This window comes from Pristis pectinata, chromosome 38, assembly GCF_009764475.1.
Source record: "Pristis pectinata isolate sPriPec2 chromosome 38, sPriPec2.1.pri, whole genome shotgun sequence".
NCBI classification, from domain to species: Eukaryota; Metazoa; Chordata; class Chondrichthyes; order Rhinopristiformes; family Pristidae; genus Pristis; species Pristis pectinata.
The window spans coordinates 3,957,543-3,981,519 of NC_067441.1; the positions used below are offsets into that span (position 1 = coordinate 3,957,543).

Genomic DNA, 23,977 nt, shown 5'->3' on the forward strand with positions numbered 1-23,977 from the left:
CTGGTTTCACTTCTTGCAAACAATCAAGGACCGCAGAAGGGGACCAGACCTGAAAAGGCAACAACAGCAGCAAACAAAGCAGACAGGAATTAGTCAGCTGTGAAAGGCTTGATGGATTCTGCTCAATGTACAACCTGCAAGACAATAATTACCAGACTGGAGATATTAACCACTGGTGCCACCTGCCCGCATGGGGTTGGTGTAGAGCATCAAGACCATAGTTTCGAAGAAAAACCAAGAGTCCTCGGGGATATAGTTGTCCCTCTACAAAACAAATCACGGTTGGAAGCACAGTCGCTAATGTGTACGTGGCAAGCTCCTCATGACAGCAACGTTGAGGAACTGATCAAATGGCTGACTGAGAGGAGAAATATCGGACCCAGGTCACAGGTGGCAAAGTTTTTTCTTTGAAATAACGTAAACCCATCTAAAGAAAGGCTCAGTTTACTACCTCATGAGAAAGGGGCAGCACCTCTGACAGTGTAGCACTCCTTCTGTACAAACAGTTGGTCTGTTTCAGTGTGTGGCTCAAATGCCATCTCTAAATTTGCCGATGACACCAACCGTGGTTTGCAGAATCTCAGATGGCGACGAGGAGGCGCACCAGGAGTGAGATAGATCGGCTGGTTGAGTGGTGTCACAACAGCAACCTTGCACTCAACGTCAGCAAGACCAAGGAACTGATTGTGGACTTCAGGAAGGGGAAGTCGGGGGACCGCTGCCACAAAGCAACAAATTTCACGTTATGCAAATCAGTGATAATAAATCTGATTTGATGTTGGTGGAGGAATAAATTGATTATAGGACCAGTTCAGTTAGGCAACTTGATCAGCATGGACGAGCTGGGCCGAAGGGGTCTGATTTCCGTGCTGTATAACTCCAACACCATGCCAAGGGATCATTGCTTCCACTGCACAGGCAGAGAGACTGAATTACAAGCCCAAGACTCCAGGATTCAAGGAGTGAAAGCTGTCACACAATATCACTTATTGCACTGCACTTGATAGCAGTTAATTTACCACAGAGCAAGCTTCCAGCAATGGCCATCCCTGGTCACAAACAGCTCAGCAAATTGGTTGGTTTGTACCCAATAGTGCAGCCCAGCTGCTGCCTCTCCAGCTCCCACCCCCTCCGGGAACACCGTACCTAATTCCTGAAGGGGGTTTCTCTCCATGTCCTCCTCGGAGAAGACTTTGCGCGGGAAAGAAGTCATGAGGTTGAAGTTCTCGCTGCCCTCCTGCAGCTGCAGTTGTACGTAGAGTCTCACGGCCGCCAGCTGTTCCCCGGCTCTTGAAGGACTGCGTGAGCTGGGTGCCGTCCAGTAACCGGATCTGAAGACGGAGGGCAAGTCAAAAGCAGGCAGCTCACGGCTGACTCACCCAACAGCCCAGGCCGGACAGTGTTCCCTCCCACCTCCCCAAACGCCCCGCCAACAGCAGTGTAAAAACATCCAGTCATTACTGGAAGTGAATGGAGTTTTCCCATCCTATACTTTGCTTCAAGCACATGCAACTTAATTAGCAGCTTCCAAACAAAACTGCCTCAGAAACTACAAAACAATTTGAGCAATCACAAAGTCCTCATGTAGGCACATTGGTCAGCATGGACGAGTTGGGGCAAAGGGCCTGTCCAGGTAGTATAACTCCCTGACTCCACAAAAGAGCAACATATCATTTGATTCTACCACATCAAATATTATTCAATTCCCTCAAGAAACCTCTCATGATGGGATGGTTCTTTGCATTTCCAACGTCAGGGGAGGTCTTGTCACAACGAGATCCAAGTCATCCTAGTGGAGTCCCAGCCCATGCCTGGGTTTTGTGGGGCTCCTGCAAGTTTTACCTGTACCCTCGTCAGCTTAAACGTCACAAAGATGCCCCATTCGCAGGGCAAGATGGGCAGCACAGCAGCTGGTTCTGTGGCCACACACAGCTCCAGTGACCCGGGTCGATCCTGACCTCTGGCACTGTCTATATGGAGTTTCCACACTCTCGTGACCATGTGGGTCCCCCAACCCCCCCAAACATCTACTGGTAGGTTAATCGGCCACTGTAAATTGCCTCTAGTGTGTGGGGTGAGGCAGAAGATTCAAAGGAGGGTGGGGGGGGGGGGGGGGGAGGGGGGATGTCAATGGACATGTGGGGGAGCAGGGAAATATATGAGGTAATGATTAGACGACGGTGGCTCGGAGGTGAATGACAGTCACATGGCACAGAAAACAGGCCCTTCAGCCCATCGAGTCCGCGCTGACCATCACACTACCAATCTACACTAAGCCTACATTATTTTTCCCCCACAGTCTCATCAACTACCCTTCCCTTCACCCACACACTAGAGATAATTTACAGCGGCCAATTAACCCCTCCGACCCGCGCGTCTTTGGGACGTGGGGAGGAAACCAGGGGAAGCCCATGCGGTCCACAGGGAGAATGTGCAAAATCCGAACGGACAGCGCCGCAGGTCAGAATTGAACCCGGGTCCCTGCCGCTTTGAGACAACTGCTCCATTAGCTGCACCACCACGTTGCAAGAGAATGAAAGATATGAGAAGGGAGTTAGAATGGTCGCACTCTCGGCTGGGGTCCAGGGGAGAGGGGCGACCTGAAGGTGCTGGATGAACTGTTAGGAGGGTGGGAACAGGGAAGCAGTTTCTGTTGGAGGAAATCACTAACAAAGGAGGCACAAGCCAGGGTGACGTTAGGAAGCAGTTCCAGCTCACGAGGGGGAACAGAGAGGATGAAAGGCCTCCCCAACCTGAGGTGACACGGATTATTCCATCGGAGCGATGATCACTCTCTTGCCGCCTGCCACTCACCCGAACCCACAAGATGACAAAATGTAGAGGCTCCCAATCGTGAAGCACTCACCTGTAATCTGCATTCATCGTACTCCCGCTTGACCGGTGGCACTTGGCTGGACTGAGGGACCGCCGGCGTTAGCTGTGCTGCGGACTCTGTAGCCGTGACTCCGCCCGCCGAACTGGAGTGTAGTGTTGAGGAGGGAAGGTGACAAGGTTCAACAAGGCGTTCCGCATGGGACATCCGGCGCCAGCCGAGGCCCCCTCAGCTGAGAGCGCAGCGCCAACCCGACAGTCAAATCGTACGAGGTGCAGTGGTCCATACATGAAGAATGGGTGGTGGCCAGTTGGAAGGAGACCGGCAAGGTTTCAGTCCCACAGTAAGGGGCAGAGCCTACACCATGACATTTACTTAGCACAACACTGAAGGCCATTTTGGCCCCATACTGGCAGAGCAGCCCCATCAGTCCATTCCCCCATCCCTACAGCCCTGCACCTTCTCTCTCACATGACCATCAAACTGTTCAAAGTTGCCTCACAGATGGATAGTGTAGTTAAGGAAAGCTTATGGGATGTTGGCATTCATAAGTTGTGGATCGAGTTTAAGAGCCGCAAGGTGACGATGCAGCTCTATAAAACTCTGGTTAGAAAACACTTGGAGTACTGTGTCCAGTTCTGGTCGCCTCATTAGAGGAAGGATGTGGAAGCGTTGGAAAGGGTGCAGAGGAGATTTATCAGGATGCTGCCTGGTTTAGACAGCATGGATTATGAGGAGAGACTAAGGGAGCTAGGACTTTGCTCTTTGGAGAGAAGAAGGATGAGGGGAGACATGATAGAGGTGTACAAAATATTAAGAGGAATAGATAGAGTGGACAGCCAGTGCCTCTTTCCCAGGGCACCAATGCTCAATACAAGAGGGCATGGCTTTAAAGTAATGGGTGGGAAGTTTGAAAGGAAAATCCCTCTGAGGTATTTTACCCAGAGAGTGGTTGGGGCATGGAATGCGCTGCCTGGGGCGGTGGTGGAGGCAGGTACATTGGTCAAATTCAAGAGACTGCTCGGTAAGCTTATGGAGGAAGGAGTTAGATAGTCTTAGGCAAGGTTTAAAGGTTAGCACAACATTGTGGGCCGAAGGGCCTGTATTGTGCTGTACCGTTCTATGGTTCTATGAAACTGCCCACCCCCTCCTCCGACTCTTTTAGCCACTAACCTTCACCGAGGAGTAATATACACTTGGGTCTGGGTTGCTGAGTGGGGAAGAGGTACATCTTCTGAAGATTGGTGAAGCATCGCAGTGTGCTTAATTTAAAACTGAACACCACAAAGACATCACTTGGTTGATGGCCAGAAAGCACAGGAGTCGTATTGAAACATTCATTGAGCCGGATAGATCCCAACCAAAGAGCTATCAATGGTTCAATACCCGTTGATTAGGGAGGGAGTTGAGGGAGAGGGGTTGGTTACATCGTCCAGAGCCCCAGCCGCATCACTGCCCTGCTGAAAGGTTCAATAGCCAGGTGACGCCCTCCCTCTCCCCCAGACGTGAGGTGGCACTCACAGCGGGGCACCAGCTGGGATCACAGCCCAAACCCTTACGACAGGAGGTGAGTTACACTACAGGGGGTAATGTTTTCATCCAGAGCAGGAAGGCACCTGGAACTGGCCTTACGTCATTCCTGCAGCCGGGATGCAAGCCCCCCCCCACCCCCACCCTTGGAAACTAGTGAAGGAACCCCATCTCTGACACTCACCTTCAGGGCTCTCTCCGCCTTGTCCTCTCTCGATCTTTTCTCGAACTCTTTGCCTGAAACAGTGAAAGAAACGGCGGTCAGTGGCAGAGGGTCAAGAGGGAGACATCAGAGTTCATCTTCCAGCCCATGAGGAGTCTTTGGCCAACTGATCTACACAGTCAAATGCATAGGAGGAGACCATTTGGTCCACCAAGTGTGTGCTAGCTCTGCTATCAGTCCCATTACCTTCTGCTGCCCCCACCCCACCCCCAGTCCTTCCTCCATTCAAGAGTCAATCCTCCTGAATCCACGCCCCCTGCCCAGAAGGTGGAGCTGCTGCCTCACAGCTCCAGCGACCCGGGTTCAATCCTGACCTCCGGTGCGGTCTGTGTGGAGTTTGCACGTTCTTCCGGCGACGCCGTGAGTTACTGCAGGTGCTCCAGTTTCCTTTCACATCTCAAAGACATGCAGGTCGGAGTAAATTGCCCACAGTGTGTAGATGGGGTGGGGGGGGGGGGGGGGGGTGGGAGAGACAGAATCTGGGGGGAGTTGATGGCAATAGGTCACAGGGAAAATATGTGGGGAATGGGATTGATCTGAGAACAAGCATTGACTCGAAGGACCGAATGGCCTCCTATGGCGGAAGGAAAAGCGGAAACTCGCTGCGCAAATGAAAATTTTCTTCTTCCTGTGCTCTGAACCAGCCGAGCCCCACAATGCCTGCAAGGCGTTGCAGTACTTCAGGCTGAAGTCCCCAGATCCCAGCTCACAGAATCAGCGCCTGACTCACGATCCCTTTCCTTTATCCAGAGAGGACTCAGATTCCAGTCCCACGATTGCAAGGCTACGGCAGATACAGGAGCCTACAAAGCTCCTTCAACACTAAGAAACATCTCAGGGGCATTAGGAAGGCAGGAGGTGACACAGAAGAATGAGAAGCAGTCTCACTGAAACACACAGGGTTCTCACGGGGACTGACAGAGTAAACGCAGGGGTTGACGTCTCCCTTGGCTAAGGTGTCTACAACCAAGGGTCACAGCCTTAGAACAAAGAGTTAGCTGTTTGACAGAGGAGGAGAAATTTCTTCACCCAGAGAGCTGTGAACCTTTGGAATTTTCTACCCAGTCACTGAGCATATTCAAGACTGAGAGATCAAGATGTTAAGTGAAATCAAAGGATACGGGTTTGTGCAGGAAAGTGGGGCTGAGGTCACAGCCAGTTTTATTAAATGGCAGAACAGGTCTCAGGGGCCAAACTCTACTCCTGTTTCTATGTATTTTTTTATGCAGGAGGTTTTAGCAGTGCGTCAAGAGGTTGGTCGAAGAGAGAGGTTTGAAGCCTTAAGAGAAGCAGGTTAGTGAGACTGAGGTCTTGGGTGTGGGATGGGTGTTAAAACCTGGAGCTTGTCCAGGTCTGGAAGGGACTGAAGGCACAGCTATGTATAATCAGAGAGCAGGGACTTCACAAGAGAGTTGGAGAAGCAACATAAAATGTGCTGGAGGAACTCGGCAAGTCAGGCAGCATCTATGGAGGGAAATGAACAGTCCTGTCTGGCACCTGCGGTCTCATATCTCCAGAAGATTGAGGAGCCTGTTTGGTTGGAGTGCCCACGTCCAGCTCCTTAAATAAAAGCAAAACGTCAGCAGGGCAAGGGATAAGATGCAACCAGTATTAAAAGCAGCTCCCCACTGCCTCTGGTATGAACAGCAGCTCCCTCTGCCCATCCACCACTGCAATCTGTCTGCTCTCACTGCTGTGTACACTGGATATGGAGAAGCCAACCCAGTTCCCACCCAAACAACCTCCGCGCTCTCCCTGGGTTCCTACAAAGAAAAGGGACTGAGATCATTAAGGGCCCAAGAAGACCAGCTCCCAAGAGGGGTTGGATGGAAATAAAGACTTCTAGGCAAGTTCTGAAGCAGTCTTGCTTAGGATACTGATCCGGTTTCCTATGACATTGCCCAGGGAAAGCTCTTTTAATGGTACAAGATACCAGCAGCATTGCCGACGAGTGGCATAAGATTAGGCACTCAGTGGAGCTCCCTCCACACTGACCCATCACATACTCCCAGGGCAGGGGGGGAGCACAAGTTAGATGGAGAGTGGAGCTCCTGACACATGGACACACACTGAATTTAAACCAATATATTCTACAGTCTGACACATCTCATTTCCCACCCCAACTACCAATACAGACTCATTCCTATGTGAGGCCGTACATGTGTATTCAATGTTGGCTTAGCAGGAGAAGCCAGAGAGTGGTAGTAGATGGTTGTCTCCCTGACTGGAGGCCTATGACTGGTGGTGTGCCACAGGGATCGGTGCTGGGTCCCATGTTGTTTATCATTTATATTATCGAGTGGACAGTCAGAGACTTTTCCCAGGGCGACAATGGGTAACACAAGGGGACATAATTTTAAGGTGATTGGAGGAAGGTATAAGGGGATGTCAGGGTTAAGTTTTTTTTAAACAGAGAGTGGGGCCGGCAGAGGTGGTGGGGGCAGATACATCAGGGACACTTAGAGGCTCTTAGATAGACACATGAATGATAGAAAAATAGGGGGCTATGTGGGATGGAAGGGTTGGATAGGATCTTAGAGCGGGATAAAATGTCAGCACAACATTGTGGGCCGAACGGCCTGTACTGTGCTGTAGTGTTCTGTGCTCTGTGTAGAGGTCAAATGAGGGGTGTAGTATGCTGTGGCCATAAGCCCAGAGGGAGATACAAGACTGCACATACCAACCTGCAGAAGGGGATGACCCATCCATCAGAATGGCGTTGAAACCAGGCTTCCCATTTTACCCCCACCCCACCCCTGCAGCCCCCCTGCCGGGCTCTGCTTCTGCTTACTTGGGCTCTGATGTCCTCCAGCTTCTCCTTCCGCCTGTCCTCGGCGATCTTCTTCATCTCCTCCTCCTGCAGCTTCTGCCGGATCATTGAGAGGCTCCTGGCCTTGCTTCCGCCGCTGCTTTTCCCGGTTGATCTCCTCTTTCTTCTCACGCTCCTCTCGCTCCAGCTGCCGCTGTTTCATCAACTCTTCCAACCTGCGGAAGGGGGGGCGGAGGGAACCGGGAGTCCAAACGTCAGGCAGTTGCACAAACAAGCCGCCCTTCCGCCATTTGCCTGGCGCAGCCCACGTCAAAATAAAGTGCAGGCAGGCCTGCAGATGGTGGGCGGGCACTGTGGTGCGGTAGGTAGTGCGAGCTGCCTCACCAGCTCCAGTGACCCGGGTTGGATCCTGACTGTGCGGAGTTTGTAACGTTCTCCCCCTCACCGCGTGGATTCCAACCCCCCCCCCCCGCCTCAAGTGCTCCAGTTCCCTCCCCATTTCCCAAAGACATGCCGGTCAAAAGAAAATAAAAACTCAGAAGCTCAGGGCAGCATCTGTAGAAGGTCTCCAACCTGAAGATGTTACCACTGCTGCTCTCTCATCTTCGCCACGGATGCTGCCTGACCGGCTGAGTGTTTTACAGAACGTTTCAGATTCCCAATTTGGAGCACCTGCAGTTTACTCCTGATTTGTAAATTACACCTTAAAGGCAGGTTAACAGCATAAAAGAGAGAAAAGGTTGAGATAAACGGAAATAAGGAGGTAACGAGAATGATGGGATGACTTGTCTGGACCCGAATGGTCCAATAAGAGATGGACAATAAATGTTGGCTTAGCTGATGACAACTGGGTCCCACAACGAGATCCAAGTCTCCAATTGGAAGTTCAAGTTCATCCCAGTGGAGTCCCAGCCGTGCCTGGGTTCTGTGGGGGCTCCTGCAGGTTTTACCTGTACCCTCGTCAGCTTAAACATTGGCTGGCTTTACTGAGTGACGGGTTCAGGGGCCACAGCCGGTCTCCCCTGCTGTTGGCAAAGAGGGACAACAGTAGCCTTGGGCTCTGCTCCTCAGGTCCAAAAGAAATTAGATGGGGGTGGTACAGAGCAGTTACCTCCTTAGTTGTTCCTTCTTCTCCTCTTCTGACAGAGTTGTGTTCTGCTGAATTTGGCTGGAATTTTCTGTGGGAAGGAATCCAATTAGGCAGTGAGTGGAGGTTCACCTGACAATGCAACAGGAAGACAATACGTGGGGCTGGGAAGCCCACCAGACACTCCCCCTTCTCCAATAGATGCCACAGACGATGACCCTAAACCAAACCTATGTCAGAGAGTCACAGAGAGAGATACAGCACGGAAACAGGCCCTTTGGCCCCACCGAGTTACACTGACCACCAACCACCCATTACACAGGTTAATCCCATTCTCCCCACATTCCTATCAACTGCCCCAGATTCTACCCCTCACCCCATACTAGGGGCAACTTACAGTGGCCAATTAACCACTGACCGCCCTATCCTTGAAACATGGTAGGAAACCGGAGCACCTGGGGGAAACCCACACGGTCACAGGAAGAACGCGCAAACTCCACACAGCACCCAAGGTCGGGATTGAACCTGGATCTTTGGTGCAGTGAGGCAGCGGCTCTACCAGCTGAGCCACTGTGCCGCCCAACATGTTAACCTATTCTGGACGGGCTGATAAGCTAATGTGGGGGGGATGGTCCATGATAGGCTTCCACACGTACTGCCCAGTTCAATGTAAAGAAGGTGAATTTCTTCCCTCTGAGGGGGGTTAATAATCAGAGCTCCTGGACTTATGGTGATTTTGGCAAAAGAACCAAGGGGGCGAGAAAATATGAACACAAATGCACAGTCTTAAAGGGCAGTGGAAACAGATTGAATGGACAAATACTCAAAGGGTTGTGGGGCGAAGTGGAGATCTGTTACAAAGCACAGGCACGATGGGCCGAACAGCCTCTTCCTTTGCTGTGACTCTATGACTGCTCCACCAGTCACTGAGGCCTTCCCGACGCATTCGCACTTGCCTTCGAAGTTCAACTCCGCTTGCCCAATTTCCGTTTTCTCCGTCGTTCCCAGGACATTGCCCTGTGGCGGGACGTAAGGTTCGTCCAGATTAGGGTCGTCCTCGTGCTCCATTAACCTGAGAAGGCAAACAGGGGTACGTTGGTGCAAGCCACCGACAGTCAGCGGCTTGTTCACCCATCGCCACGCCTGAGGTGCTCGCTGGCCTATCCAACACAAACTTAAACCCCACCAAGGTCTCATTCCCTCCCCATCTCTGCGATGATGCAGACTGGATAGGGTTGCGAGTAGGTGGGATGTAGAGAAGCTTTAAGGGGGTATAGGTATGCTGACTGGGTAGGCAAGAACATGGCAGGTGCAATATAGAGTCGTAAAGAGCAGGGAAGCAGGCCCTTTGGCCCATCTAGTCCATGCCAACCACCATGACTGCGTGGCCAGATTCTGCTCTAACTCCGTCTACAAGTTTGTAGATGATACCACCATAGTGGGCTGTATCTCAAATAACGATGAGTCAAAAGTACAGGAAGGAGATAGAGAGCTTAGTGACATGGTGTCATGACAACAACCTTTCCCTCAATGTCAGTAAAGCAAAAGAGCTGGTCATTGACTTCAGGAAAGAGGGCAGTGTATGTGCACCTGTCTACATCAATGGTGCTGAGATTGAGAGGGTTGAGAGCTTCAAGTTCCTAGGAGTGAACATCACCAATAGCCTGTCCTGGTCCAACCGTGTAGATGCCACGGCCAAGAAAGCTCACCGGCGCCTCTACTTCCTCAGGAGGCTAAAGAAATTTGGCATGTCCCCTTTGACACTCACCAATTTTTAGTCGATGCACCACAGAAAGCATCCTATCTGGATGCATCACGGCTTGGTACGGCAACTGCTCTGCCCAGGACCGCAAGAAACCACAGAGAGTCGTGGACACAGCCCAGTGCATCACAGACACCAGCCTCCCCTCCATGGACTCTGTCTATACCTCTTGCTGTCTTGGTGAAGCAGCCGGCATAATCAAAGACCCCACCCACCCTCTCCTCTCCCCTCTCCTTTACCATCAGGCAGAAGATACAGGAGCCTGAGGGCACATACCACCAGGCTCAAGGACAGCTTCTATCCCAAGGTGATAAGACTCTTGAACAGTTCCCTTATACGATAAGATGGACTCTTGACCTCACGATCTACCTTGTCTGACCTTGCACCTTATTCTCTAGCTGCAATGCACTTCTCTGTAGCTGTGACACTTTACTCTGCATTCTGTTATTGTTTTTAACCCTGTACTACCTCAATGCACTGTGTAATGAATTGACCTGTACGATCTGTATGCAAAACAAGTTTTTCACTGTACCTCGGTACAAGTGACAATAATAAACCAATACCAATTACACCAACCCTACACGAATCTCATTTTATTCTCCCCACATTCTCATCAATTCCACCCCCCCCCCCCCCCCCCAGATTCTACCACTCACGTACACACCAGGGACAATTTACAGCAGACAATTACCCTACTGACCCGCGCATTTTTGGAACGTGGGAGGGTACTGGCGGATCTCAGGAAGAATGTGCAAACTTGACACAGACAGTGCTAGAAGTCAGGATGGAACCCGGGTCACTGGAGCTGTGAGGCAGAGCCTTACTCACTTCATCCAGGTCCCTCGTAATTTTACACAGGTTGACGGGAAATCCAAACCTGAAATGCTTGTTACAATGTTTAGTGAGCATCATGTTGGGTTTTAGTGACCACTGATTGCCAGCTGTGATGGCAAAGTCTTCATCCAGCTGTGAGGATACTGTGCAAATATAATTACTGGGTAAGGGGCAGTCATTTAAAACTGAGGCATGTAGGAATTCGTTGTGGCAGATGGTGGCAAGTGTCTGGGATCCTCTACCCCAAAGAACTGTGGAGGTTAGATCATGGGGGGTACTTAAAAAGGTGGTAGGTAAATTTTTGAACAATTGTGTAATTGAGGATGTGTGGAACTGGCACAGAGGAGCACATTAGAACATAAGAAACAGGAGGAGGAGGAGGCCATCCGGCCCATCGAACCTACTCCGCCATTCAATAAGATCTCGGCTGATTTGGCCGTGGACTCAGCTCCACCTTCCTGCCTTTTACCCATAACCTTTAATTCCACTACTGTGCAAAAATCTATCAAATTGTGTCTTAAATATACTTAATGAGGTAGCCTCTACTGCTTCCCTGGGCAGAGAGTTCCACAGATTCACTACTCTCTGGGAAAAGCAGTTCCTCCTCATCTCCGTCCTAAACCTACTCCACGAATCTTGAGGCTATGTCCCCTAGTTCTAGTCTCACTTACCAATGAAAACAACCTTCCTGCCTCTATCTTGTCTATCCCTTTCATAATTTTGTATGTTTCTATAAGATCCCCTCTCATTCTTCTGAATTCCAGCAAGTATTGTCCCAGGTGACTAGTTGAGGGCTGAGCAGATCAGCTGTGACCATTATCAAAGGGTAGGACAAGCTTTGTGGACAGATTGGCCAGCTCCTGCTCCTATTTTCGAGTCAGAGGGTCACGTTCTTGTGCAAAGATGCGAGATCATCTACTTTGTCTTTCCATCGGTGCACCTGAGTATGGCAAGGGATTGGGAAATGTTGATGTTTGAAGCGACCAGGGTGTGCTTGTACACAAGATTGTGAAGACAAATGATACGTTGGCCTTTGCTCCTGTACTCAGATCTTCTTGTAACAAAGATGTTTAACTGCAAGGGCCTTGGTGAGACAGCACTTAAAGTCTACTGCTGAAAAAGGATATACTTGCTACAGAGAGTGTGCAGCAAACATTCAGTAGATTGATTCCAGGGATGGCATGTTTGCCAGATGAGGAGAGGTTGAATGGACCTGGACTGTATTCACTTGTATACAAATAAAAAGGATATTTCATTGAAATATAGAAAATTCAAATAGGTCCCAACAGTCTGGGTGCAGGGGGGGATGTTTCTCCTGCCTGAGGAGTCTAGTATCAGGGTCACTGTCTCAGAATAACAGACTGGCCATACAGAAGTGAGATGTGGAGAAATTTCTTCACCCGGAAGGTAGTGAGTCTCTGAAATTCTCCACCCCAGATAGCAAAGGAGGTTCAGTAACAGTCCATTCAGAACAGTGATCAACACATTTCCAGATATTAAGGAAACTAAGGGACATGGGGATAGTGTAGAAACATACAACGAAGGATCGTGATCTTGAAGAATAAATTGGCCAAGGCTGGCTTCTCCTCCTTCTGTAACCATCACAAGCCCTCCCACTAACGCTGGCTTTGCGCATCAGACGTTCCACAGCTGTAAATTACTCCTAGTTGAAACAAATGGGGGGAAAGAAAGAACCTGGTGGAATGAATTGCCTCTTTCTGCATCGTACTAAGTAGAGAGGAAATCACAGACGTGCTGGCATTCTGGAGATGTGAATCTGAGTCAGACCAGGACTCACAAAGCTTGGTGCTTCCCCATAGTAGCCTTTGTTTTGCTTTGCTGTGCACGGGTTTGCTGGGGCTAAGCCAACTCCTGATACAAAAGTGACAGCACCCTCCCGCCCCCACCACCTGACTGAGAGGGAGCGACATTTCCGTACCAGTCCATGGCCTTCTCAATCCCTTGATTCCCCGACAGCGCCAGAGCCTTTTCCCTGGAAAGGAAAACAGGAACAGCATGTAAAACAAAACATTTTCACTTTTGCCCCTCCTGCTGCAAGCACTGATGACGACAGATTCTGGGTCCAGCTCTGATCCGTTCCTCCCATTGCTCCCCAAGTACCATTTTCCTCTGCAGCCTTGCCTTTCCTCATCTCTGGAACATCCCCCAGCCCCAGTGGTTCTCCCAGATCCTCGTGCTCCTCCAATTTCAACCTTCTGCCCATCCCCAGATCTCCACCTCTCCACCATTGGTTGCCTGGGCTGACGTTCCCTGTCACTCTCTTCCTGTCTCGCCCTTTAAGGCTCTCCTCAAAGCCAACCTCTTCGAGCAGACTTTTGGCCAAATTCACTGCTGTAAAACACCACCTGAAACATTTGCCGTCTTGGCTTTGGGGGATTGGTGAGAGGCCACTAGGTCATTACCACATGGTCTGACATGTCTGACTCGGCCAAGCTGATTCACACCAGCCCTGGACAAGGCTCTTGCTGGCTGCCTACACATGTCAAGACCCTGATCACCCTCTCACATCATTTGCCAATGGATCAAACTACCCAGGAGATATAGCTGGACAGACAGAAGGAGGAACTCTGTAAAAGCCAACCGACTCAGCCCAGGATGGACTTTTGCTCAACTGAAACACGCCTTCCTTTCCGATTAACACAAGACTGGGAACACTCACGCCCTGTTCCGGGAGAATCCCATCTCCATCATGGATTCCAATGCTGTCATTTCAGCCATCTGCTCGAGTTTCGATTAAGACAATATTCTGTGAAGCAAAAAAGAACCACAACAGGTTTACCATTTGGATCGGCATCTTACAATGAGTGAGGTCCAGAAATTCTGCCTGTGTTGCTCTTTTTGAAAACAGTCTCCAGTTAGTCCTATGCTTTGCTCTTGCTTGACAGATATTGAGCTTGATATCTTGCTTGAAAGATATAGCTTTGGAGGCTTCTGATCTACACATTCTGGCTTTTATTTCTCTTATAGCCAGGAGGGTTGTGTTGCTTAGATGGAAGGAAGTTACTCTGCCTACTCATGCTCAATGGTTACGAGATGTTATGTCATACCTGAATCTAGAGACGATCCGTTGTTCAATTCTTGAATCTGACAGACTTTCAAACCCTGTGGGGACCTTTTTTGAATTATTTTCAAAGCCTTTGATTCGGTGACTGAAGCACAGACATTGGCTGATAATGTTATGTCTCAAGGGTCTTTTGTCCTTTTTTTAACCAAACAGCTCTGGTCTCTGGTGGTGGGTGTAGATTTTTTTTGTAATAAAATCATTCCAATTTTTTCTTTATTAACTATTACATGTGATTATTAATTTAGAGTATTGTGATCTCAAGTATGATTTAACACAATGTATTCAGTAGTATTTTTATCCTCTCTTTGATGCACATACTCTGTTTTTTTTTGTGGAATTAATAAAAATATTGTAAAAGACGCATCTTTCTTTTCAAGTATTTTCTCAATTCTCAGAGTCGTATGCACAGAAACAGGCCCTTCAGCCCACATTTCCATGCCACCATATCCATCGACACTAATCCCATTTCCCAGCCCCTGGCCCACAGCTTTCTCTGCCTTGACAATTCAAGTGTTTGTCTCGGTTCCACTTAAATGTTGTGAGTCTCTCTGCCTCCACCCCCAGGGAGTGCATTCCAGATTCCAACCACCCTCTGTGGAAAATGTTCTTCCTCAGGTGGTAGGGGTGTCTAAAACTGGAGGGCATAGGTTTAAGGTGAGAAGGGGGAGGTTCAAAGGGGACCTGAGGGGCAAATCGTTCACACAGAGTAGTTGGTATCTGGAATGAGCTGCCAGAGGTGGTGGTGGAGGCAGGAACAGTAACAACATTTAAGAGGCATCTGGACAAGTCCTTGAATGAGCAGAGCACAGAGGGGTATGGAATTAAAGCAGGCAAGGGGGATTGGTATAGATAGGCACAATGGTCAGTAAAGACACAGTGGGCAGAAGGGCCTGTCTCTCTGCTGTACAACTCTATAACACTCAGTTCCTTCTAGCCTCCTATTGCTACCTTTAACCTATGCCTACTGGTTTCACACACCTCTGCCATGGGTAAAAGTTTCTTATAATCCACCCTGTCTATGCCCCTTACAATTTTGTACTTGAATCAGGTCTCCACGCAGCCTTCTCTCCTCTGAGGAAAACAGCCTACCCAGTCTCTCCATGTAACTGAAGCACTCCCTCCCAGGTGATATCCTGGTGAATCTTGTCTCCATCCTCCCCGGCGCAATCTTCCTACAATGTGGCAATCAGAACTGCACCCAGTACTCCATCTGGGGCCCACCCACTATTTTAGGATGTTTTCTGACTCTATCTAATTCTCCTTTGGAAGAAAGAAAGTCAGTTCTAAATTTGCTTCCACCGGGCAGCACGATCCAGATCACAAGCAGCAACTCTGAAACACTTCCAGTTCCCTTGCAATGGAAACGGTTTCCCCCATTAACACCACCTTTACATGACAAGATATTTTTCCTCCACAATTACCCCTCTTTTATGACCACCCTTCGCCCCAAAGAGAGTCCAAGAAACTCCTTCGTTCCATGCCTTCTGCTCCTGCAATTACAGATTTAGAACTTAAGGAAATAAGAGCAGACGGCCACTCGGCCCCTCAACATGGTCATGGCTGATCTGCCCCAGGTCTCATCTCCTTTTCTGTGCCAGTTCCCCACAGCCCTCCATTCCCCAATCTTTCGACTTCCTCTTGAACTAGTCCCAGCTGCCATGGTCGAGAATTGCAGAGATTCACCATGCTCTGCGATGAGTTCCTATGCACCTTAGTTTTAAATGACTGCCCCTAATCTTGTAACTATAGCCCCTCGTTCAAGACTCCCCTCGTGGAAACATCTCAACGTCCACCCTGTCATGCCCCCTCAGGATCTGATATGCTTCAATAAGATCACCCCTCATTCTTCTAAACTCCAAAGAATACAGATCTAATTTTTTTTTGCCATTCACGATAGGATTTGTGCAAATGCTCTGACCCCAATTCGCCAATCAAAGGCAGGGAAAACTTAGGTAGGTAGGAAAGCAAGAAGGAATAAGGAGGCTACAAAGGGATATAGAAAGATTCTGAGCGGGAAAAATAACGTCAATTGGATTATAATGTGGGAAGACGTGAAACTGAACATTTTGGCAGGTAAAATGAAAACGCAAATTACCCCATTTGGTGGGAGACTGCAGAGCTTTGAGATGCAGAGGGGTCTTGGTTTCCTAATGCATGATTCACAAAAAGCTAGTGTGCAGATACTGCAAGTAAATAGGAAAGGCAATAGAATGCTTGTGTTTATTGCAAGGGGAATCCAATGCAAAGGTCAGGAAGGTTGTATTTCAGTTACATAGGGAATGGTACGACCACATCCGGAGAACCACACATACAGGTTGTCCTCAGGTTTTTACGGACACCCATAAGTCGATTTTGTCCGCAAGTCAGAAAGTACACAAAAATCACTCGATATCTCCACAGGATTGTAATGAATGGCATCAAAAGCACACAAGACTGACAAGAACTCTGTGTGTGTGTGTGTGTGTGTGTGTGTGTGTGTGTGTGTGTGTGTGAGAGAGAGAGAGTGAGAGAGAGTGAGTGAGAGAGAGAACTAGTTCTGCCGTTCACAAGCACAAACGTGTGTGTATGTTGGACTTTTGAATTTAATAATATTATAGGAGCTCATTCGTAAGTAGGTGGGTCCATAAGTCAGGCATTCATCACCCAGGAACGTCCTGTAATCTTCACCTCCTTATTCAAGGTCGGATGTTAATACTTTGGAAACAGTTCCGGGAAGGTTTACTACGACGATACCAGGAATGTGTGAGTTGTCTTATGAAGAAAGTATGAAAGGATGCTATGTCCATAGCACCTCATGTCACACAAGTTTTCTGTTCTTACAGACAAACACCCAAATTAAGAGCAAGGATTGGCCACTTAAACTGAACAACTATCTAATTTAGATCAACAAGTCAGTCTACCCCGAATACCTTTCACTCTTCTTGCTTATCAAGTATCTATCCATCTCTGCTCTAGAAGTATTCAAACACTCTCCTTCCACCATCCTGAGGGTGAGCTCCAAAGACTCACTCGGGATCTTATACGATTCAATCAAGTTCCCTCCCGCTTATCTAAACCTTAGCAGATACAGCCGGAGCTTGTCCAACCTCCCCTCAAAAGGGAGGCGACCCATTCTGGATATTTGTCCAGTGCACCTTTTCTGAACTGCTTCCAATACATTGAGCAACCCACACAAAATGCTCGAGGAACTCAGTGGGTCAGGCAGCATCTATGGAAATAAATGAACAGTCGACATTCTGGGTCGAGATCCTTCATCAGGACTGGAAAGGAAGAGGGCAGAAGCCGGAATAAGGTGGTCAGGGGAGAGGGAGTAGTACATGCAGGCAGGTGGTAGGTGAGTCCAGGTGAGAGGAGGGTGGGGGTGCGGGTGGGGGGAGAAGTAAGAAGCTGTGAGGTGATAGGTAGAAGAGGCAAAGGGTTGAAGGAGGAGGAATCCGGTAGCAGAGGGCAGTGGACCATGGAATAAAGGGAAGGAGGTAGGGATAGGGTAGGCAGGTCATGGGGGGGGGGGGGGGGGGGGGGGGGGGGGGGGGGGGGGGGGGGGGGGGGGGGGGGAGGAGAAAGGGAAGGGGGAAGAGGACCGCAGGAATGAGGGAAGACAAAGGGGTGGGAGAGAGAGAAGGGGTGGTTACCGGGAGTTAGGGTTAGGGAAGATGTGTCTAGTGGTGGGATCCCGCTGAAGGTGGCGAAAGTTGCGGAGAACGATGCGTTGGATGCAGAGGCTCAGGGGGTGATAGGTGAGGACCGGGGGGGGGGGGGGGCGGGGGGATAGGAGGGGGGGAGGGCAGACATACGGGAAATGGAGGAATCGTGGTGAGGGCAGCATTGATGGTGGTGGAAGGGAAACCCCATTTACCGAAGGGGGAAACATCTCAGATGTCCTGGAATGGAAAGCTTCATCATGGGAACAGATGCAGCGGAGGCAGAGGAACTGGGAGAAGGGGATGGCATCCTTGCAAGTGACTGGGTGGAAGAGGTGTAATCAAAGTAACTGTGGGAGTCGGTGGGTTTGTAGAAGATGTCTGTGGTTAATCTGTCCTCCGGAGATGGAGACAGAGAGATCCAGAAAGGGGAGAGAGGTGTCAGAGACGGACCAAGTGAATCTGAGGGCAGGATGGAAGTAGAAGCAAAGTTGATGAAATTGATGAGCTCAGCACGGGTGCAGGAAGCAGCCCCAGTGCAGTCATCAACACAGCGGAGGAAGACTTGCGGAGCGTTGCCAGTGTAAGCTTGGAACGTGGACTGTTCCGCATAGCCGACAAAGAGGCAGGCATAGGTGGGGCCCATGCGAGTGCCCATGGCTACACCTTTGGTTTGGAGAAAGCGAGAGGAGCTGAAAGAGGTTGTTGAGGGTGAGCACCAGTTCAGCCAGACAGAGGAGGGTGACAGTGGAGGTGCAACTGGTTGGGTCTGTTGTCAAGAAGCAGAGAGCCTCAAGGCCTTCCTGATGGGGGATGGAAGTGTACAGGGATTCGACATCCATCGTGAAAATGTGGCGGTCAGGGCCAGGAGACTGAAAGTTGTTGAAGCAATGGAGAGCACGCGAAGTGTCACCTGAACTCACCTATCACCTGCCTGCATGTACTCCTCCCCCAACGTTCTTATTCCGACTTCTGCCCTCTTCCTCTCCACTCCCGATGAAGGCTCTCAACCCGAAACATCAACTGTTTATTTCTCTTCACAGATGCTGCCTGACCTGTTGAGTTCTTCCAGCATTTTGTGTGTGTTGGTCCAGATAAACCCTGCCGGCACTTATGCCTACAACCGCACTAAGTGCTACACCTGTCCCTACACCCCCTCCCTCACCACCATTCAGGGCCTTAGACAGTCCTTCCGGGTAAGGCAGTGCATCCGATGCAGCCTCCTCTACATCAGTAAGACCCGACGCAGATAAGGTGACCGCTTTGTCGAGCACCTTTGCTCCGTCTGCCGCAAACGCAAGGATCTCCCAGTGTCCATCCACTTCAATTCCACATCCATACCGACATGTCTATCTGTGGCCCCCTCTACTGCCACATTGAGGCCAGATGTAGGTTGGAACAACACCTCATATTTCGCCCTGGTAGTCTCCAACCTGACGGCCTCAACGTCGATTTCTCTAACTTCCGGTAACCCCTCCCCCTTCTCCCCCACCCTTCCGTTTCTCTCCTTTGTCTTCCCTCATTCCTGTGGCCCCCTTCCCCTGCCCTCGTGACCTGCCCATCCCTTTTGTTGATGGGTGGAACAAAGGGACGGCCTGGGATGCTGTGAAATAATGGACAGCCATTCAATGGAAGGTTAAGCTCCTTTGACTGTGTAATGTGTAGCCAACGTTGTGAATTCTGGATGATGTTGTACAGTCAGGCCTACTGAGATGTGCTGAGCAGGCCAGAATATACACATGAAAGCAAACAAAAAAGTGAGAGGAATGGTGGAATCTGAAGTTGGAGATATAGTGGTCTTTTATTAAATAAACCATAAAGTGTTGCTGACAAGGCTGACAATGAACACTCATTCATTTTGCTTACAATGGTGGGCGAGAGCCATCAGTCCTTCTGCTGATGGGACTCCCCCAGTGCTAATGGCAAGGGATTTAGACCCACTGATGATTAGGATAATACGGTGTGGGACATGTAGAAGGTCCCACATTCCTGATACTCTTGTCCTGAGTGACAGAGGTTACAGGTTTGGGATGGGTGATCAGAGTAGCCTGGGCAAGTAGCAGCAGTGCAAAAGATAAGCACGGAAGCCAGGCTGTGTTGGTGGTGAAGGGAGTGAACGCTCAGGGTGGTCAGTGATCATGGTTGGCACTGAATCCTGGAGCTGCACTCAGTGCCCAACTCCACATCCAGTCACACAATTTTCCACCGTCCAGAAGGGAATTGACTGGCACCTCTCCCTCGGCTCATCCATCAAGTTTTATCCGATACCAGACACTACAGCTCCCTGTCCCATGACCCTCAAAACTCAGGCAAAGAGGGGGCACTGTCCATATTCACTGTTGGTTGGCACAAGGACTCAGCATAATAAAGTTAGTGATAATCTCAGTTTTTGAGATAATTTTGTCACAGATCCCTGCTTTTAAATCACAAAATGGAATTGCTCAGGAGAACTTTACAGCAACCTTCCCACTGAATAAAGAAATATCTTGAAGAGGAGCAAATTTTTGCTTTCCCAATTTTAATAATTTGCTTTCCAATTTTAAATTATGGATATTATGAGATGTTTTTGCAATTAAAAAGAAAGATAATTATAATTGTTGAGGCTTTGTTTATGAATAACTTTGTTCCAGGTCTTCAGTGTCCCTTCCCCCATTCCCCAGCCGCACTGCAAACCCACCGGCTCGGGCCTACCTACACCACTGGAACCTCGGTCTTTCCTACACCTCGCAGCCGGCTGAAGGCAGACCTTGGCCGGGGAAGGCGTTCAGATTGTTGTCGCTGTGCCCGCTGGAGGCGAGGGGGAGCTTGCAGCACGGCGAGAACCGCGGAGATCGTTCGGTACCAGGCCTCGCCGAGGGCTCCTGCTCGATCGTTTACCGCTGTCGGCTTCTTCCAGCATCGCCGGCAGCCGCCGCAGACAACGAAGAGGCTGAGCTGCCAGTCAACCGGGTGAGGGGGCGTGGTCCACGCCGTCAATCAGAGGTGCGGGCGGGGCCTAGGATGACGCCAATCCAGGGCAACCTGAGAGGAACAGAAGGCGGGGCTTCGACAGCAGCAGTGTCAATCATCAGTCGGGGGCGGGGCCAACGATAGGTGTCAATCACACCTTCAGACCCGGATCGCTGGACAGCACAGCATGGCCGGAGTCTATTCGGCCCATCGTATGTGTGCCAGCTCTTTGGAAGAACCACGAAATCTTTCCCTCCCCTAACTTTTGCTCCTATGCCATTTCCCCTTGTATATCCATCCAGTTCCTCTCTTGGAAGTTCCCCTTCAGTCTTCATTCACAACTCTTCGTACAATAGCAATAATTAATATTCATATATTTAACGTAGTAAACCATCCCAAGGTCATTCCCAGGAGGAGGAACAAGGGCAGGGACCAAGCAAGCTCAGGAAGAATTCAGCTCTGGAGTTACAGAGTTGTACAGCACATAAACAGGCCCTTCGTCGGAGAGTTGGCTGGAGCTTTGCTTCATCCAACCATGCAATGTTTCCTCAGAACCAGCAAGGGAAGAGCAGCTCTGACAACCTGCTTAACGTCAGCAAGACGAAAGAGCAGGTTGTTGACCTAAGGAGGTACAGGGGTGAACACAACCCTGTCCTCATCAACAGAGCTGCTGTAGAGATGGTCGACAGCTTCAAGTTCCTAGGCATCCCATTATCACCAGCAACCTCTCCTGGTCCCTCCATACTGATATGGTAATCAAGAAGGAAGATCTGCATGTGTACTTTGATGGGTGTCTGAGAAGATTTGGCTTGTCCACGAAGATTCTCCTGAACTTCTACAGATATACGACAGAAGCTATCCTGACCGGTTGCATCTCAGCCTGGTACGGCAACTGCTCTGCTCTGGACCGTCGGAACGTACAGGGTGGTAAACACTGCCCAGTCCGTCACAGGCTCGTCACTTCCTTCCATCCAGTCCATCTTCACGGAGCGTTGCATCAGGAAGGCTGACAGGGATACTGCCACCCTGGCCATTCCCTTTTCTCTCTTCTATCTTCAGGGAGAAGACACAGGAGCTTGAAAGCCCGGACGACCGGACTCGGGAACAGCTTCTTCCCCACCGCTGTCAGACTGCTGAACCAGTCACCTCTTTCACATCCACTTCCCGGTGGTGCTGCCAGGTTCTCGAACCCTTAACTCTACCTCTTCTGTTACTGTCACTACGTTTTGCACTACCTCAGTGTGCACTACCATACTTTGCACAATTCTGCTGTTTTGCTCTCATCACTGTATTTCTTGTTGTATTTACAATTACCATGTACACTGTTTCCTCTGTGAGCTTCACGTGAGTGAGGAATTTCATTGCACCCTGGTGTGTATGACAATAAACTAATCTGAATCTGAAGACTCTGTCAGACTGGGACCTACAGAATTTGATCAAGAATCCTACCGCTAATGTAAGCTCTAAGGCCATGTCTAAATCACTTATTGTGACACAGAAGGGTGCCATTTGGCCCATTGAGTGCCTGCCTGTTATCTTTCACCCCTCCTCAGTCCACCAATCACCTTGGGCTCCTGTCTCACCACTCCGCCTTCTCCTCTTTATCCTGGCCATATCCCCTCTCGACTAACAGTCCTGATGCAGGGTTTCAACCCGAAATGTCGACAATTCCTTTCCTCCCACAGATGCTGCTCGACCCACTGAGTTCCTCCAGCAGATTGTTTGTTGCAATTCCATCCATATCATTTCCCCTCCCCTTGCAATTTATTCTCTCTCACACATGCCCATCAACTTGTCTTCAACTCTTTTTGGAATTGGTTTATTATTGTCACATATACCGAGGTCCAGTGAAAAACTTGCCTTGCATATCATTCATACAGATCAATTCATTACACAGTGCATCGAGGTAGTACAAGGTAAAACAACAACAGAATGCAGAATGAAGTGTTACAGCTACAGAGAAAGTGCAGTGCAGGCAGACAATAAGGTGCAAGATCATAACGAGGTAGATTGTGAGGTTAAGAGTCCATTTTATCGTACCGGGAAACCGTTACAATAGTCTTACAACAGCGGGATAGAAGCTGTCCTTGAGCCTGGTGGTACGTGCTTTCAGGCTTTTGTATCTTCTGCCCAATGGGAGAAGAGAGAATGTCCTGGGTGGGAGGGGTCTTTGATTATGCTGGCTGTTTTACCGAGGCAGCGAGAAGTGTAGACAGAGTCCATGGAAGGGAGGCTCCAAAAATTCTCTTTTGTCACTAACCTACACTAAGGGGTAATTTGTGCAGCTATTTACCCTACCAGGGCGTCTCTGGGATGCGGGAGGAACCTGGAGCACCCGTGGGAAATCCACGCGGTCACAGGGAGAACGTGCGAACTCCACACACAGACAGCGCCTGGGATCGAACCGGAGTCACTGGAGGCAGCAGCACAGCAGCAGAAATTCCTGGGGTCTCCAGCCTCCCCGATGACCACTCCCAGAGTCTCCATCTCTCTGTTGAACAAAGACAAGAATTCAGCCTCCACAGCCCCTTCGAGGCAGAGAAACCCAAAGATTCACTGCCCTCTGGGTGAAGAAATTTCTCCTCATCTTAGTCCTAAAGAGCCGACCCTTATTCTGTGATGGTAACCCCTGGTTTTAGACTCAGGGCAGAGCATTGCGAGCACAGCAGGAAAGATCATTGGAGTACCTCTTCCCTCCATCCTGGACACCCACAACACACGGTGCACACGCAAGGCCTGCAGAATCATAGATGACCCTTCTCATCCCTCCCACGACCTATTTGTCCCACTGCCGTCTGGCAAGCAGTTACCGGAGCATCTGGGCCAGAACTACTAGACTGTACAACAGCTTTATCCCCCCAGGCTGTCAGGCTCCAGAATACCCTGGAGGCAGTCTCAGTCAAATGCTGCGTCAAAAGCCCTGGTTTGCATAACGGCATATGAGAACTTTGGCTGCTGCTGAACATGTTTATATGTTTAGTGCAACACACTGAGTTCTGTATTTTCTCCGTCCTACTCGGTTTTGCACTAACCCTGCACTAATTTTGTATTCTGTATATACCGTTTTTTGCCCTATTTGTACCTGCACAACTTTTTTGTCTGTGTTTATTGTATGTCCTCTGTTCTATGTATGTCCGCTGTTGTGAGAGTCTGGGGGAAACGACATTTTGTTCCTCCGTGTGTTTTTATAGCATGGATGAATGACAATAAAATATAACTTGAATTTGAAATATCCTCCCAGCATCCAGCCTGTTCAGCCCTGT

At 49.6% G+C, this 23,977-nt stretch overlaps 1 protein-coding gene across 1 annotated transcript; it reads right to left on the minus strand.

Annotated features, from left to right (window-relative positions):
- Positions 1 to 165: 165 nt before the first annotated feature.
- ubxn1 (UBX domain protein 1) lies at positions 166 to 20,714 on the minus strand. Its single transcript, XM_052044951.1, is given in 12 exon segments — positions 166 to 264; positions 1,088 to 1,288; positions 1,290 to 1,331; positions 2,867 to 2,978; positions 6,288 to 6,349; positions 7,378 to 7,470; positions 7,472 to 7,571; positions 8,468 to 8,534; positions 9,400 to 9,515; positions 12,979 to 13,032; positions 13,720 to 13,806; positions 20,457 to 20,714. Coding segments are annotated over 11 exon segments (1,005 nt in total). The 5' UTR covers positions 13,779 to 13,806; positions 20,457 to 20,714.
- Positions 20,715 to 23,977: the final 3,263 nt, after the last annotated feature.